Source organism: Uloborus diversus, chromosome 6 (genome assembly GCF_026930045.1).
Source record: "Uloborus diversus isolate 005 chromosome 6, Udiv.v.3.1, whole genome shotgun sequence".
Classification (NCBI taxonomy): domain Eukaryota; kingdom Metazoa; phylum Arthropoda; class Arachnida; order Araneae; family Uloboridae; genus Uloborus; species Uloborus diversus.
Genome location: NC_072736.1, coordinates 42125203 through 42143848, shown reverse-complemented (window position 1 = coordinate 42143848; position 18646 = coordinate 42125203). Strand labels below are relative to the sequence as shown.

At 34.6% G+C, this 18646-nt stretch overlaps 1 protein-coding gene across 1 annotated transcript; it reads left to right on the top strand.

Annotated features, from left to right (window-relative positions):
• Window positions 1–8208: 8208 nt before the first annotated feature.
• On the top strand, window positions 8209–18266 carry LOC129224360 (SKI family transcriptional corepressor 1 homolog-B-like). The gene is made up of 2 exons (XM_054858803.1): window positions 8209–9265; window positions 17848–18266. The coding sequence occupies exons 1-2, from the start codon at window positions 8227–8229 to the stop codon at window positions 18264–18266; spliced, it is 1458 nt and encodes a 485-aa protein (XP_054714778.1). The 5' UTR covers window positions 8209–8226.
• Window positions 18267–18646: the final 380 nt, after the last annotated feature.

Sequence of the window (18646 nt, the reverse complement as noted above, 5' to 3'; positions counted from 1 at the left end):
ATCGTTCCGTTATCGCTGGAATTCACCAAGTCCAAAACAAAATAGGAGGTGTCCCGGACTCCAGCTGAAAAAAAGTTTTTGAACCACTCTAGTGCACATAGTGCACTCAGCACACATGAAGAGAGAGTAAAATATAAAAATGCAAAAGGTTAACACTAAATCCACCATAGACACAAAATATTTTTTAAAACCTCAATAAACATTTGTTTATTATTTGTACTTTTTAAAATCCACTTAATTCGAAACTCACGTTTGCTACAGAAAAATTTTATTCGTTGTATGAAAAATGTGCTAAAACCATAATTATCTGCTTTTTTATGAGGGTTTATTTTTAGTAAATAATTTGAAATATCTCGAATAGGGCAATGATGCGGCTGATATTTTCATGCAAAAAAACTTTTAAATGAGTATAACAAAATAATAATATTCTCAATAAAATAATGTAAAATTTTGTTGCAGTGTTACACATTTTATAGCTCCCAAACAAAGTGTCAAAACAATATAACTTTGTTTTCGAGCTTGTTCCTTTTTTTTCCTTTGAGTTTTATAGTTTGAGCTTTCCATTAACCAATTTAAAATTGTATACAAAATTTTGAGGTTCAGTCATTAAATTCGTTCGTTATTTTAAATTCAGAATATTTTCCTAACCTTTTCTTCTCTTGATGTATCCAGTAATTAATTCACCAAATTCAAACTGCTTTCAGTTTTCTTTCCGTTATTCTCGAAGCTTTTCCTGTGTGTGCTCCGATCGAAAAGACATAGCACCCCCTTGAAGGAGAAGCTTATCAATCAATTCAAAAGTTAACGTTTTTTACTGCCCCAGCATTCGACAGGAGAATGTATATGTTAAGAATAAAAATTTAGTTTGAGTTGAATTATAAACAAGGAGAGAGGGTTTTTGAAAATATTGTGTTAGTTGAAACCGTTTTCTTCAAAATTATATATGAAATTCTTTGTACACGTGCCATAATAGATCGTGTTCTTGAATATTTAGTGTTTTATTTCATCTATTTTTTGCCTTGAACTGAAACATCGCATTTCAGAAGAAAAATGTTTGGTTTCGTATTGAAATAAATCAGTGTAACGTCAAATGGTTTTGTAACTGTGAAAACTCATCAATTTTAAAAGCTATTTGTTTCTAACATATTTAGTCGTCGGCAAGTATACTGCAGTACCTAAAAAAAGAGTTTTTGAGGCATTCGAAAAAACACGTTTCTGATTTTCATACAAGTACTAATAAAATGTTAGAATGGGAAGTTATTTTCTTGCTTTATTTTCTGTGGAAACTAAATAAGTAAGTTTTTGCGGTAAAGCTTAAGTAAATAGGTAACAAAAATTTTAAAAATAAATAAATAAATAAATAAAAACAATTTACATATCCGGTTTTTTTCTTTCCCATGGTATTAGTACTCATGGTATCAACCTCTGCGAGAGTTTTATGTAATCCTCATGTAATATGTTCGTAAACAGTAAAATGTGGCTGTGATACTGTTAATAAAATCTTCAGTTTTCAGGGATTCGTAAAGTTATCTTCACCACAAAAATCTCTAAGTTAAAAATGTGCAGAAGGATACTAAAGGATACTAAGGATACTTTATTTAAGTGGGTTGCGCAATCATTTGAAGCAGACGATTTATTTACAGTTTAAATAAAGAAAATAATTGAGTTTTAATTTTTCTCAACATTGCACTGATTGGAAGAAACTTTGCTCATTTGAACATGAAACCAGGGACACAAATGGTAAAAAAAAATCAGTTCCGTAGACCTCCGACTTCATAAATTAACAATGGCAGCCATACACCATAGTTACTTGTATAGCTCAGTACCTATGAAACATGGAACATCTTCAAACTCAAATTAAAAACCAATGACTTTTCCCTAAAAATGACAATTGAGAAATTGAGAGGCAAAGGGATGTAAGTGGACTATTTTAAGTTTCGAGTAAAACGCGTTTAAACATCAGATCCTAGGTAGACTTTCATTGAATTCTTTTTCTAAATCATGCTATACGGCAGCCCCTACCGGGGCTACTAGTACCATCTCTTGCTCCAAGACAAATGTGAGGTTCACCTACCATGTGTACTGGTTATCTCCAAATTTTTAATTTTGCCACTTACATCCCTTTGCTTCTCCCTGCCTTAATTTAGGAAATAATGCATGGATTAATGTGGCTCAAAATACAGCGAAATTAATGTTTTATTAATGTTATTAGGTGATATTAATAACAAATACAGTCAAACCCCGCTGTGACGAACCCTTAACTGGCCGACTTGACAAATCGCTATAGCTGAGGGTACGCTACAAAAGATTTTGCAAAAAAAAAAGTCTGAATTAGCTTAGTGACTTCCATAATGAACATCTTAATAGTACGATGTTTATATTAGTAATTAGAGCAATAAAGGGAAATATTTTAATTCTATTGCACTCAAGAATAAGCTAACTATAAAAATTTACCTTAAAGTAATGGGGTCGTTTCCAAAATTTTAAAAGTATTTTTTTCTGAAAGAGCATGCTTAAAAACATAGGATCTGACCATTTTTTAAATAATTTGTTTAAGTTTAATATTTAAAAAAAAATTACTTAAATCGGTGCGCTTTCATTGTTTACATTCTATCGTGTGATATCATAAATGATGAAATGCCATTCAAAGTTGCCATTCACAGAACAAAATATTTCATTCGCATCTTTACTCACGTGCATTGGCAACGATATGGTTGATAGCAAGCGTAGAGCGCAATTTTAATTCGCTGCTTGATTATCATAACGTGGATACGTAATAGAAAGATGCGGCAAAGTGCATCATTTGTGACGTCATCAAGACCTCGCCTTGTTTGAAAAATCGGACATTTTAAAAAATTAATTCAAAAAAAACTGTTGGGAAAATAAAAGTATTTTCTGAGTCCATGTTTTTTTTTTTTTTTTTTTTTTTTTGCTCATTCTATCTATTCCAATGACTAAAAGTAGTACTTTTGACTGAAGGAAACCACCCCATTGTGTAGCATGGAAGATGGATGCTATTTTCGGATGCAAACTTTTGGATTTCATGCGCACTTCGCCAATTTTTTGGTCAAATATTTTAAATAAATCTGATACATATTGCGGTTTATAATTTCAGTCGTTTTATAATGTCCGTAGTTTCAGCTGCAAAAAAAAAAAAAAAAAAAGAAACTGTTCAAATTATTGACAGCATTTGGAGCTGAAATTGAACTAGAACTACTGTCTTGTGTTCCTTCAACAATATCAGAAGTTGAGTCCGCATTGAAGTTATTCTCGTGAAAGGTTTTGAGTTGATCAGAAAATACTTAAGCTCATAAAACCAGAAAAGAAGGTTCTTTGCGCATGTTCAAAGTCAAAAAATCTGTCCAATAAAACTTGTTTGAAATAAAAACCTCTGGTTCGTTTACGAATGATAGGAAGTCTTTTTTCCCGGGATGGTGAAAAACTTGACATTTTAGAAAATTTTGGATCGCTATAGCCGATTCTCTAGCATTTGGTGATCGTTACAAGCGTCTGAAATTGCATTAATGACATAGGACTTCAGTTCGGATCATTTAAAAGGTTCGCTAAAACCGGAGCTATATCCCGGGTTCGCTATAGCGGCTTTCGACTGTATATGTTGAAAGAAAATCTTTTAAAAACAGTTTAAACTCACGAGTTAAATTAAGAAAAGCCCCCAAAACAGGTATTGTTTGAAATCTTGCAAAAGCTAAAAATCCACAATTCTGTGCTTGCTTTGGTTCATCCTTTAAATACATTTTTTTCATTTATTAGCAACTAGTGGTACCCACACGGCTTTGCCCATAGTAGAAAATTATAAGGTCTTTTGGTTCGCCTGTAAATTTACAAATAATATATGGTGAATTTCTCGCTAATTGGCTTGCCCATGTTACGGTTCCACGTAATGATAACTTGGTAATTTACTCGCCCATCTTATGATAATTTAGCTCTGGAAAATGATCTCGAAATTGGAATAGAAAAAGAACAAAATCGAATTTTCGAAAAATCACTTCAAGGTGCACACCCCCATGCCACAAGCTAATTTTCTGCTAAATTTCATAAAAATCGGCAGAACAGTCTAGGCGCTATGCGCGTCACAGACATCCTCCGGACAGACTTTCATCTTTATTATTAGTAAAGAAGAAGTAAATTTCATAATTGCTATTATTCATTTTTTATTTTGGCAACAATTTGAAAGCTTTTGGACATCCACCAACGTCAGAGTGATCATAATAAAAGCTAGTGAAAATAATCGTGATGATGAAAAAAAAACGAGTATAATATTTTCGCATAAATATTTAATCGTATTTTTGATCGTTACTGTACTGCTCTGATAACCATAACACTTCGTTAAACAATGATGAATGCTCTGTATATATATAGTGAATAAGGAAAGATTATTCTTTAATTTCTGCAACACTGCCTCCAGATGAAAGCTTATTATTCACCTCAACTTGGGGAAACTTTATTTTAGAGCATCGTGAAAAGCGCCATTTCCACCCGAAATAGAGAACTGAGTTTGTCCTTTTTTAAATTGATCACCCCTTAATTCACAAAGAAAATGCTTCAATTAACGTTGCGATCAAAAATTCCTAATGAAATCTGAACTTTATATGGAAGTCTTTAAAAATTATTGAAGTAGGGGGAAAACTGGCAAAAAGCCAAACTGTGTGAAAGAAGTTAGCCGCTTAAAGAAACTCAGTTCGCTTCGCTTTAATTGTTGAAGCGCAGACGATAAGGAAGGAAGTGTCGCGTATTAATTCCTTTCAACCATAAACAACAATTTCAGCTTTCAGAATGCTCGTAATTAGATGCAGCCAATGTTAATCGTTTGCAGCGCTGCCACTGGACGATCCTTAATCACTTTTAATGCTTCAAAAACTAAAAGAGACGCATTTAATTAATACTCGTCCGATGTTCTTCTTTTACATGGGTGAGCTTATTTGAACTAAATAAAGTAATTCGGTCCCGACAAGCTATTGTTTTTCTCGAAATAATTAAGGGAGTTTTTTTTTTTTTTTTCGCTCTCCTGATTAGGCATTGTGATTCAGAAAAATACAAATTAAGCTGAAGTGATTTGTTTTGTTTCTGCTACCGATTGAAAGGAAAAAATAGTATAAATAAATTTTTGCGAGAACGTGCATGTTTTAGTAGAATACTTTGAAAGCATAATCGACATTTCTTATCTTCACAGACTAATTAATTAACATACTTAATTTAATGTCTTTCATTATTGCGGTATCGCATTTTTAGGAGTGTTTTTTTTTTAATCTGGAAATCAGATTATTATTACATCGTTACAATTTTCAGTGCTGAAATAAAGAAGGCTGAACATTATATACAATACAAATTTATCTATTTGTGCCATGATAGAAAAATTAAGCGACTTTAATAATGCTGACATGCGTTTGTGTTAGCATTTCTCATTTATTTGTATTATATTTGTGACCACTCATTTTCTTACGAGGAAAAAAATTATACTTTTCTACTATTTCACTTCTCTATAGTCTCGATAAAAAGTCAGTTGAAAATATAGTAAAAATGATGTATTATAGTGAAATAACAGTTTAAGGGGAGGAGGTCGACATTATGTTCAACGCATCGAATTCCTCTTTTACCTTGCAAGATAATGGTTGAATTATAGTCGCGAACTATTGCAAGCATCCAGTTAAAAATGATCATTAAACTAAATTCAGTTTTGAATTCCATATAGATTCATCTAATTACAGTATGAAAGAAAAGGAGGGCACTATTAATGAGAAAATGTGAGGATAGGCAAATGGCAATAGATATGATACACAGATGTCGTTCCAACGCATTCCATTCATAGCTTTATATGAAGGAATACATTTATGTCGAATACCACGTGATTTACGAACGCCACTAGTTTCAACGATAACTAAACAATGCTGTGGTGCACAAAGTTTAAAATGAAATATGTCCGGTGAATCACCGGTGAACGTCGACATGCTCTAATTTCAGTGTTTTACGGTAACAAATACATATCTCATTAAAGTGAAAAACCAACGTAAATAAAGCACAAATTTTGAAGAAAATACAGCATATAGCTATTTCAAGGCTACAATGGAACCTCTTCATCAGTGCAAAAAGCTCACCAACGCAACCGAAAATCGCGAGAGAACAGTCAAGTGAGTACAGCGAGTCAGTTCTCTCGTGACTTTCGGTTGAGATTGGTGAGCTGTTTGCACTAGGTAGGCTCTATTGTAGCCTTGAAATAGCTATATGCTGTATTTTCTTCAAAATATGTGCTTTATTTACGTTGGTTTTTCACTTAAATCATATTGTAGCACAGAGCTTATATGATTATTTTTCATTTAAATACATATCTCGTACAACTCAAACATGGTTAGTCGTACAATAAGGAAATTTTGAATTTATGGTTCGTACAACATTTTGTTGTGCGCCTCCTTTTTCGGTTGCAGATGACAGTTCGTTCAGATGCATGTACGTAAGTACATATGTGTATGTTTACCTTGGATTACTCAAACACGGTTGGTCATAATGTTGAAATTTTATGTGTAAGATTTGTAAACGTATAGTAGAGTCCCCAGTTCTACTCTCTTTTTCTTGGTTTTAATCTTACGTTCGTAAAAAGCATTTCACTAGTCGTTTCTTTTCTGGTACCAAGTCAAAATTAAGTCGTTCTCCCTTCAAGACTTCATTTAATTCGTATCTACTAGCCACTTGAATAGTGTCGGAGTGTTACTTATTGGAACTGTTTGATTTCAAACTGTAATTTTTATTTTTCATCTTAGAAATTGCGTTAATTTCTCCTTATTACATTTTTTCTGTTCACGACGGGAAATTTTTTATTCATTGCTGGCAACAATCAACACTTATAAAAACTTCCTTCTTATAATCGAGATGTAATTTGTAAAACCTTTGACCTTTCAAATAAAATAAAAAAATAATAGCAATAAATAAGTAATAATTAAGCTACCATGTATGCAACAACGCATGTACATACTTGTGAATTAAATACTACTTACATATTACTTCTTTGAATTATTTATCATTATTACAATACTTGTTTAAAACCTGTATTTTTACTTATTTTGCTCACTGAAATAAATAGTTTTAGAAATATTCTTAAGTAATTACTAACGTGAATATGGAAACTTAAAAATTGACTAAATATTAGTAACAGCACTTTTGCTATTCTAAAATTATTTAGCGGTTCGTTTTCACGTAGCATTTGAATTTTTTTTGGAAAGTTTACTGCTAACGACTTTACTTGCCGTTATTTTGAACAAGAGATACTTCTGAAAAGATAAATAAGTAAATGATTTACGTCAGGTCATAGTGAAAATCAAAGTAACTTTGCAATAATATTCAAGATCAAAAAATGAGAAAAAAAAATATGAAATAAGAAATCCTAGAAAAACTGACTCTAGTAAAAACAATGTTCGGTAAAATTTTTTACAGAAGGCATACAAACCTATCAAACGATTAAAAAAGGGTTTCACAGTTCTTCTACTTAGGATATTTAAAATTCTTTAAAAACGCCGTATTTTGAAAATGAGAGGAAGTAAGGGCAATCCTGTGTTAACATCTTCCATATTTCTCATGTTATCTGGAATTTTAACTGTTCTTAAGATGTTTTGTTATTAGTTTTTTATCATGAAAACTAGTAGAATCAAAACCGAAATTTGAGAAACAAAAATTCACAAAATCTGAAAAATGACTACACAAAATCTTAAAAATGACTTTTGATTAATTTAATCAAAAGTGTTAAATAAAACAATAAAACCAATGATTCATTTTGTCCTTTTCATTTCATTAGCACTAAAACTGCGTTCTTTTTCGTGTAATGATGTTGAGTTCAATACAGAAGCAATACCTAGCACTAAAAAAATCATTTTTTGAGATTAATCGCTCCCAAAGCGTTTCTCTGTATCCTCTCTCGTGTTCTATCCGGAATCACTTATCATTTCAGCAACATTTGTAATGTGAGTGTAAGTATGACCTTGAAATAACCACTGTAATATATTTAAATTGTGTTTTCCATTCTTTCAAATATTTGCTGGGAAATAAAAACATGAAATGTCGTTAAAGTACTATCATCATGATTTTAACTTTGAATTTCTTTTCCAGGATCCTCGAGCACCAAAATCTCTACCAACTCCCAGTTCAACAACAAGTGATAGAAATACTCTCTTCAATGGTCCACCAATCACTGGTTTTCGAAACAATGAAGTACGGTCAGTTATGCTGTATGGTATCCCTATTGTAGCCTTGGTCATTGATGGCTACGAAAGACTCTGCTTAGCTCAGATATCGAACACCCTACTGAAGAGCTTCAGCTACAACGAGATCCACAATCGAAGGGTAGCTCTCGGCATCACATGCGTTCAGTGCACCCCAGTTCAACTGGAGTTGCTCCGTAGAGCGGGTGCGATGCCAGTATCCTCCAGAAGATGTGGACTCATCACCAAGAGGGAAGCTGAGAGGCTGTGCAAGAGTTTTCTAGCTGATACCAAGCCACCGAAGCTGCCCGACAACTTTGCGTTCGATGTCATTCATCAGTGTGCGTGGGGCTGCAGGGGCTCCTTTGTCCCCTCCCGGTACAATAGCTCGAGGGCCAAGTGCATCAAGTGCACCTTCTGCGGCCTCTTCTTCTCACCCAACAAGTTCATATTCCACTCGCATCGCTTACCGGACTCGAAATACGTCCAGCCAGATGCGGCCAACTTCAACTCCTGGAGACGCCACATCAAGTTGGGGGGATCACCTCCGGATGAAGTAGTATATGCCTGGGAAGATGTTAAAGCCATGTTCAACGGTGGATCAAGGAAGAGGATTCTCAGCTGCGCCAGCATCACTAAGAACATTGGGAGCCACAGCGACAGCAGCAAAAGGCCTCGCAATCCATCTCGGCCGGATTCAGTTCCTAATAGCTCAGAGGTATCGGTGCATTCGAAGCCTCCGTACTTTCCTGTCGTTCCATTGCCCAACAAAGGTTTCCCGCTTGCCCCAGCAGCAGCTCCATTCGTGCCACCTGCTGGCCCTAGGCATTTCGGACTGTCTACGACTAAGCCGCTTTCGCCCGCTGACATAAGACAGACTTTTGCCGAGTACATGTGGGCAGGTAAGCAGCCTTTTCCTTTGCCCTATGGAGGAGTCCTATGGCCTCGTCCTGCTGGGATTGTTCCTGCTACTACGGCCGTCGAGCTCAGAGAAGCTCGCAGTGTACCTGAAACGACGCTACCTTACAGCTTAGCTGACACGACAACGTTGGCAGATAGTGGTAAATATTTTCTGGTTCATTTTAGCTAAATTAAAGTTAAATAGAACTATAAGATCTAAACATATTTTGTGAAATGATAAATACTTTTACAATAAGTTTGTCACGGACCTAGTTGGAATATTTCAATACAGTTGTTTCAGTTCACACACAAGGGTTTTCTTTCTTATTTTTTTAAATCGAAGTTCACTAAATAACCCTTTATTGCTCTTCCTAATAACTTTATTGTCAATATGTGTGAACTTGTACAGGGCCCGATCAAGACAAACTGGTGCCCAGGTCCTGAGTAAAAATTGGTGCCCCCCCCCCCCCATGAGAATATCAGCACAATTTCAAAGTCAATATTTTATACTAGAAACCTAATACACTAGAAATCTACACATTACTACAGAAACCTGGGATTTGAATACCAAACACTTGATAGTCACCATGCTAATCATAGTTAAAATTGCCTTACCTTAAGGTGAAAATGAATTAAAAAACAATTTAAAACTGCAAAAATAGCAAAAAAAAAAAAAAAAACTAATTCTGACATTAAGCTTTAAAAAGGCTTCTTTCTGACTTTAACAGATGCAAATGTGTCGATCACATCATCGAAATCTAATTTTGATGTCACAATTTTCAATGGTCAATAAGAAAAACGCCTGTAAATTGTAAATTATCCTGAGAAACGCAGCTTCTCAAACGATTTTTGATTCTTTTCAAAGCTGAAAAGAAACGTTCACTTTAACAGAAAAAAAAGGAAGTAAGTAAGTTAATTTAGACTATTTTAGTGCCCCTAAATTTGTGGTGCCCAGGTCCGCGGACCCGCCGGACCGTGCGTTAATCAGGCCCTGAACTTGTAAAGTAATGTTCGCTACTCCTCACTAAGCTTCTGAGGGAAAAAAAATCAAGTAAGGGGGATTGGGCATGCTTGGACCATTCACAACGCAATCGCTCTCCCTAGTAGTATTTTGACACCAGCATATTAGATAGAATACTTTAAGTGCTTTAAGTAAACCTTAGTTATCGAACTACAAATAGATGAGCCTGTTTTATCAAATTATTACTTTGTGTTCACGTACAAGAAAAATAGTTTTTGAGAAAATTCACGTGTGTTCCGAATGTGGTTCATTAACGAATACCGCATGATATGGACTATATGACGCACTTCCGAAATTCTGATTTGTTTTCTGTGCGAAAGACTACTCGCGGGTGCGTTCAGATTCTTCCATGACAAAGTTTGAGGTAGGCATCGTTTTTGGTGGTTGCAACTCAAAACTCTGTTTATCCTTTGTCTATTTAATATACTTTTGAAACAATTTCTTCTTTTTTTCTTCTTTCAGTTTGTAATAAGGGGGATGTGCTAAGTAAGGCCATGTAGGCCAATAAGGATAAGCCTTCATTTTTTCATGTAGGTCAGCAAAAATTCGCTAGATCGTGGTTTCATCGTCATTAAAAAGCCTAACTCGTAACAAAGCGTTATCACCAAGCAATTTGTTATCATCTGGTAAAGTGTAGCAACAGTTATTACAAAAGAGTCTTGTCAAAATTTCCCGATCTCATTTTACAGAAAATTTAGCTTTTTCATGGTGCACTGTAGTTTAGCAGTATAAAAGTGTTAATGTTTCTAGAAAGCCTATTTCATGTTGTTGAGGAATTCCAAAAGAAAAGTGTCGCTGTGTACCGTAATGTTTTGCTGTAATTTGTTAATACTAGAAAAGTAGACTGTAGCTTATTAAAGCCATTATTGGCATTTTCGAAGATACTCCAATATCCTCATTAAGATACCGAAGGATCAGATGGAGGATATGATCCTGCGCATCCTATGATGCACATATGGGAACAAACTGTGCGTAGAAGTAGCAAAAAAAAAGCAGAAAATAACGACTTATCAGTGTCCCGAATGGAACGATTGATCTTTATCCTTTCCATTGAAACGAAGATGGAATGTTTGATGGATTTTTGAGTTTATCAAACGTGGTTTAAAATGCTTTTATATTGGCAAAAAGTTTTTTTTTATAATACGTTCATTTTATATAATTCATAGTTGGTTTTATTAGGCCCCTGTGTTCCTTTTGAGGCCATTCGCTATTTTTTTTTTCTTAAACAGTTGAAAAACATAATTTAAACTTAAATTTGTAAATGGAAGAATTTTTTTTTCTTTTTTGTTTAAAGTCATATTTGATGATTGTACAAAAATTGGAGGCAATTAAATCATGAGTGAGCGATATATTAGGCCCTGAACCCCTTAAGTTGACCTTTTTTGGGACACTTAACTTATTCATTACTCTCCCCCCCCCCCCCCATGATACATTTTTTTTAGTCAGTACTATTCGTATGTTGCTGCTCGCCACCGAATCTTTGGTTGCAGCTTCGGTCCTCGAGCAATTAAAAGATAAAAACATCTGATCTAGAGGGGTTTTAAAGTAGTCCGAGAAACTTTTCTAGCCGGTTACGTGTCAGGGGCGGTTGAAACAGTGACTAGGGTCAGTTGAAACATTAGACAAATAATGAGAATCGCGTTATTACGCATTTTTTTGTAAGTAAAAACTACAGACAATGTGCTACCACCGATATTATTAAAGAAATTAACAACAATATTGTCTTGTTTATGAAATAGCTTAAAGAAATTAAATACTTATAACAAGCCAATTAAAGTAATGAAAATAGAAAATTTGTAGCATAAAAATAAACAAGTTTTACTTTACATCGTAAGATTCTTCGTTATGACAAGTAATAAGAATCAACAGCTATGCGAAATACTAAGGCTTACTAGAGCCTTTCTCATAGCATAAAGTTCAAAGCATTAGCAACAGCTCTCCTCTTCTTCTTCATTATCATAGAAAATGTCTGTAATTTAAGGTCTTTTGTGTTTTCACTTAGAGATAGAATACTTAAGTGATATTTTAAGGTAAACAATGTTTGATAATTTAAAGTAAAAATACTTTAGCTCTTTTGAGAAGGATCAAAATAAGGTCCGATTAAACGTTTCGTTTCATACCGGGAAACTATTTTAACCGTACAAAGATTACCTTTTAAAGCATTCTTCATCATAGCAACTAAATAAACAAATTAGATATGTATAAAAAATAGTTACACTGAGTTGAACTCGATAACCATATTTCTTATGCAAAAAAAAATGGTAGCTGTTACTACTATAGTACTGGTTTTAAACACAAACAACAAACATTAAACACAGTCAGCAAATTAGTAGTACGTTACCGGTATATACTTGCTTTTTCTTCCAAGAAGCACAAAATTCCTCTAATACTCGCGTGATGCACTTCTAAGTATTCCAAAAAACAACAGCTATGTTCCGACATAAAAACTATTGTTCTTCTTGCAGTTTCCCCACTGTCGATAATCATCCCTCAATATTAACATTTTTTCCACCATACCCTGTTTTGAATGAACTCAATCTTTTTTAATGTTAATTTGGTAGCTGGTTTTTCAGGCTTCTAACTATTGATAATGGACTAAATTTCTTTCTTTATGCGTAAGGTAGGACAGATCAAAAATCATTTTTAATATCTATCAGAACTTTTTTTAATGACAAATGTTACAGAAGTTTCCAGGTATCTAGTTTTTTATTTTTTCTATTTTTGACTGCTAGATTTCTCATTGTTTTTGATCAAAGTTTCAGATATTCTTTGACGATAAATGACGTAATCTTTAAATTTAACTGAAAACTAATTTAAAAAAAAATAAAACAGCGTAAACCTTTTTTTCCAAGTAAGAGTGAAATTCCCTATGTCCTTTTTTATTCTTCCTTTTTTTTTTTCTTTTTAAATATATAGAGATAAAAACAATTTTACCTTAAAATTTAACGCAAAAAAAGTTGTGTAAATTAAGAAAAAAAATCTCCCTATGAATTAGGACATTTCTCTAAAGAAAACATATTATCTTTCTGCTCCTAATAGTAATTTGGCAGCTTTAATGATAATTTTGTCAGATTTTGTATTAAACTAGAGGATTCGACAAACGTTGTTCTGTTCAAACTTTGTAAATTGAAAAGTTTAAAAAGATCAATAAACTATCAAGTGTTTTAACGGTTTTGTTCAAAAACATATGCCAAAAGGAAATGTTTTTAAGATAATTGGTGTCACAATGCGTATATTTATTACAACTTGATTTATCTAATGCCCACTGAGCAGCTGTTGTATTAACTATTTTTTCTCGTGTACTTGAAAGATCTTCATATATTTCATGGTTTGTTCCTTCAGTCACACTCAAAGAATATAAATCTTCCTCAGATATTTAGTGTAAAAAACTAACTACCCAGTACTTGTAGAACAAACGGGAAATCCTGCTGCAACGTTCCCTATATGACAAGGAATTTAACTATCGAAAAGCTTTGTTTAAGGAAATGATAAAGGTTAACAAAGTTCCTCGAATAAGCGAAAATCACTCATTCCCCTCCCTCCTAAAAAATATACATTTTCTTCAACTGAAATGACGAAACACTCTTTATAAACCAAAAATAATTCTTTGCAGTTAAAAATAATTCTCCAAATAAACAAAAAATACTTTAAAATACATTAACAGTAGCTTTAAAATGTAAATAATCCCGCAACTCTATCGTTTATCGCCAAAGTCGTCAAGCCACCAATCACGCTTCTGTAATCCAGCCGATTAGTAAGAGAAGTGAACTCCAATCGTTTAGTGGTCCGATCTTTTGAACGAAACCTTTTATATCCCGCTCTCTCGCTAAGCATTTGTTTCACTTAACTATCTTTCCTCCCGTACTTAAAGGATCTCCATATATTGCCTGATTTTTTCCTTCCACCAAAGACAAAAATCTTCCGCTGCACTAATCTTTTGTGCACAAAACTAAAGTGTTGTGATTTATCTGGATGGAAATAAAATTTGTGTCTTCTTTAAATTACACTACCTTTCCCTTTAATAATGTACTGATTAGTTTAATAATCCTTAAAGTCTTTAAAGCAGTGGCACCAAAATTTATATGGATTTGAGCCGAAAAGCAAATGTTGCTAGATATGGTACTTTCTGATCATTTGGTTAGGAAAACCTGAGGCGATGACCCCGCCACATGGTTCTAATACGACGACAGGAATATACGTTTTGCGTGAACCTAGTGAAAGAAACCTGATTTCTTCCAGTCTTCCAAACTTTGAAATATATTACGGGACCCAAGATCTTTGCTTGAGAAAAATGAAAAGGCTTCTCTCTCTCTCTCTTTCTCTACGTTTTTCCTATCGAGATCACAGACGATAATTTTCACTATAAAAGTAGAGCTGAATTTCTTATTATCCTTTGGCAATGGTTTAAATATTTACTTCTGTTCACGCTTAACAATAAGTTAAAATAAATATTAATCATCCGGGAGTTTCTGAGATTCGATCCATTGCGGCTCTAACCCCCCCCCCCGCACCCCCATGCTCGGATCTCTCTCTCTCTCTCTCTCTCAACTTAATTACACACGAAAAATATTATCAAAATCGGTCCTGCCGTTTAAAAGCCTTATGACTACAAACACACGCACAGAAGAAATATAATATATCTTTAAATAAATGTTCACATCGTACCTTGACAATGTATATTTTGTCTAATTACACTATGCAAAAAAAAGAACTTTTTGATTGCATCCGGGCTATAAATAGTCAATCCCTACAACTTTTAGTATGGGAGAAACGAATATGGTAGTGTATTTTTTTATTAGCTCTTGTGTTTTCAAGATACACCAAAGCCCACTGAAGAAAGATGCACAACAACCACACATTGATTTCATGTTAAGGTTAAAAGGGGGGGGGGGGGATCTTGCGCAATAAATCTTATTAAACAATGTTTGTTTTTTTGAAAGCAGTGGTTGCTTTTTTCTCCCTTTTAAAGCAAATTAAATATCAAAGAAGATATTTTACTTTTGTATGCAATAAAAGCGAAAAATATGATTTTTTTTTCTTTTGTTAAATGATGTTTAAAACATACTACAGATGAATCTCACTGCAAAACTTTTTTGAGGACTTCATGAAAATATGTAAAAGATTTGTTGGACACTTAACTTATAATAAGTGCAAAAGCTTTTAAAAGTAACGTTGTGAAAATCGGAGTTATGCTGTGAGGAAAATAAAATAAGTTTACGAGGGGACTAAATTAATGGGATTCAAAAGAAGAGTATGTATCGATAATTTGTTTTGACGATATAATTAATAAATATTTAATTCAACATTTTTTTATTTCATTATAATGTAACATTTGAAGAATAACCTGTGAAATTTTCAATATTTTTTTGAAGGAATAATCCATTGACAGTGACTCTCATTGGACGTCTCAAGACAAGAAAAAAAGTTTTTTTTTTTTTGCAGTGGCCCTCACAACTAATCACTGGACAAGACAAGAAAAAAAGTTTTTTTTTTTTTTTTTTTTTTTTTGGCAGTGGCCCTCATAATTAATCACTGGATCATCTGAAGTTAAAAAAAAAAAAAGAATTTTAAGATTTAGTAAGTTTCTGCGGGAAACGACGGCAATTATTATTTTTTTAGTTTCAACGTAATTTTAAAATAGTAAAGTAGTTAACGTAATTTTAAAAAAAAAACTCGAAGCAGATACTTGAAAAAATGTATTTACGTAATAAATCATTTTCGTTTTTGAATTTCAGATTTTATGTGGGACATCGCAATAAAACTTTTTTTTCAATGAATCTTAAGCAGAAAGTCGCCGTCAATGGCTCATTTCGTCATAAAAAGTAATGAAAATTTCACAAAATATTCTTCAAATAGCATATGCTAATTGTGTCGTCAAAAGTTATAATGAAATTTACATTTTTGCATCGTTTTAACCTTTCTCTCCCTTTTAAAAAATGAATGGTACGTGATGTTCATTTTCTGGCTTCAAATTTGATTTTAGCACGCTAAGAATATCCCACAAACAGTCAAATTTTGGATTCAGGCTTGTGTTATCAACGTGGTATTTAAAAATTCGTAACTCTTTTAATAACGTTAAATGTTAGCTAATTTATAACTATATAGTGTCCTTCAAAAATATTTCCCTTTTCTTCCCATTTCTTTTTGCGTCCTATACAGAGCAGCTCTGACTATCAAACTTAACTTTACAGTCTGAACAGAATAAGAGAAAGACGACCACAGTGCAAAATAGTAATATTAACAATAAATAATTGAATTAACATAGTTAAAGTAAAAATTGCGACTTTATTAGTCACGTAATTTGGGATTACGAGCAACCTTTTTAATGCAAAAAACCTTTTTTTACGCCAAATAACAATTTTCGTTGACTTCTTACAATAGCGCAGTTTCCCATTGAAAGTGAGGTCACTTTTAACTTCCTAAAGATTTCTTTTAAGCTTCAATCCCTTGAGTTGCCGATGAAATCACTCTCAGTTGTTATAATTTTGCAGTAATTTTAACCTTTGACGGTACAGTGAAGTCTGCAGATATTATGCTACTTTATAGATTTTTTGACGTCTACGAGTAATTATTAATTTTAAGTGCAATTGCAGACTATTTTCCACCTTCCAGACATCATTCGTTTAAGAGCCATTGCGGACTGAACTCTTCATCTTCTTATCCAACGCTCATTCTTTGTTGTTGAGCCATTAGGTGCCGCGTTGACCAGTATAGATGGGCCTCTCTGAAAAGGTTGTCCAGGATTTTTTTATTGTGGTCCAGAGGAGAGCAAGCCTTCAGGTGTTTAGTGTTCATGGTTCCGTAGCCGCACAGCTGTCACTCTGGTGATGTCAGGACACCGATACCGTGGAGGTGTGCGGCAAGATAATCATGCCCTCTCCTCATCTTGAAAGCTGACACACTAACCGCATGGGATAGGTTGTGATCAAGAGGACTTCCGTTAACAAGGCTCTCCCAATTCTTGCCTACTGACAGTTTCGCCAGCCTCTGACAGTTGCACCTTTGAACTGCTGATTTCATCTTTATCTTGACAGAATGGAGAGTGCTGAGTTGCTTGGATTGGGGAAGAAATCTGCCCCTTGCTTGGCCAGCCTATCAACCATTTCATTACCGCTGATGTTAACATGGCTTGGAATCCAAAGGAACTTTAGGGTCCATTCAAGGACAAGAAAATCGTTCAGCTTTTTTCTAGTCAATGGTTTTTTTTTTTCCAATCTGTTTAAGAGTTACTGGAAAGGTTTCAAATGGCAGCCTGGGGAGTCAACCAGGAATACCGCTTTCACAGGATAATTGCAATTTTCAAGTTCAGCTACTGGTGAATGTAAGACGACCACTTCGCTATCATAATTACTAAGGAGGAATAAAATCTCGAAAATAAACGATTCATTTCTGAGAGTGTGTAAACTGACGTCTTTGAGTGCTAACATTCTCAGAAATGCATCTCTCAGTTTCGAGGATTCTTCAATCGTTAGACAAAACTCGTCATATTTGCGTTGGTTCTTTCCTCATTGAGTCAGAAAATCATACTCAAATCTTACAAAATGTCCGTCAATTTGACAAAAAGCTTACTCGGAAAACTTTTCACGAAGTCTTTTTGTCAAATACGACGAAATCATCGAGATATTTGAGGATGCTTTTCTGAGAGTTTTAATTACGCAGATTTCCTTTGCGAAGCGTTAATTTCTCACAGGTGTATCGATTTTTTTTTTTTTCCTTCCCCAGGTCGCCCTCTCTCGTCGGCGAGCGAAGGGACCTCTCTCTCGTATCCGGACCACGACAGCCCCGGATCCCCCCTGCGTCCCACGCCGGCCCACACGTCGGCTTTCCGGCCCGTGGGTCGCAGGTCCCCCCCAAGGATCGACTCTGACGCCGACACTACGACGGCGGCCTACGGGGGCGCCCGCTGCGGCAGCTGCTGCGGCTCGTCCGGCGACGACGAGCGGGACGAAGTGGACGTGACGGACATCAGCAACGACGGGGACTCGGCCCTCGCATCCGCGGCGCAGCCCCCCGCGCTCATCGCCGTCGACGAGCTGACGACGGCCGCCGCTCTGCCGGACACGAGCGCCGAGAGCACTCCGCTGCACAGGAAGGGGGTGAGTTGTCTTTCATCTTCCTCTTCCGCGTGCTTCTCTGAGTAAACATCATCCCCGTGCACAGTTTCGCGGGCGGACGTCTCTTAGTGAAGTTCGTCTTGATGCGTTACATAAAAAAAAAATTCTTCGAATTATTAATTAAGAGCAATTATCTTTGATACTAATTCATTACTGAATTTCAATTGTATGTTTTTTTTCCTCTTTAAATATGAAATAAAGCATTTCCATTTTAGAAATGAAAATGTAGTGATTGACTTTTGAGCAAAACAATTTTGTTGAGTTTAATAATTGTTTTTTAATATTTAAAAACCGTTTAATTTATGACTCTAAAACATCGTACGTAAGTTTAAGGGTTAGAGAAAAAAGTTTAGTTAGTTGATTTTTTTAATTGACAAAAAAAAAGTTCTTGGAAACTATGAGTGTTG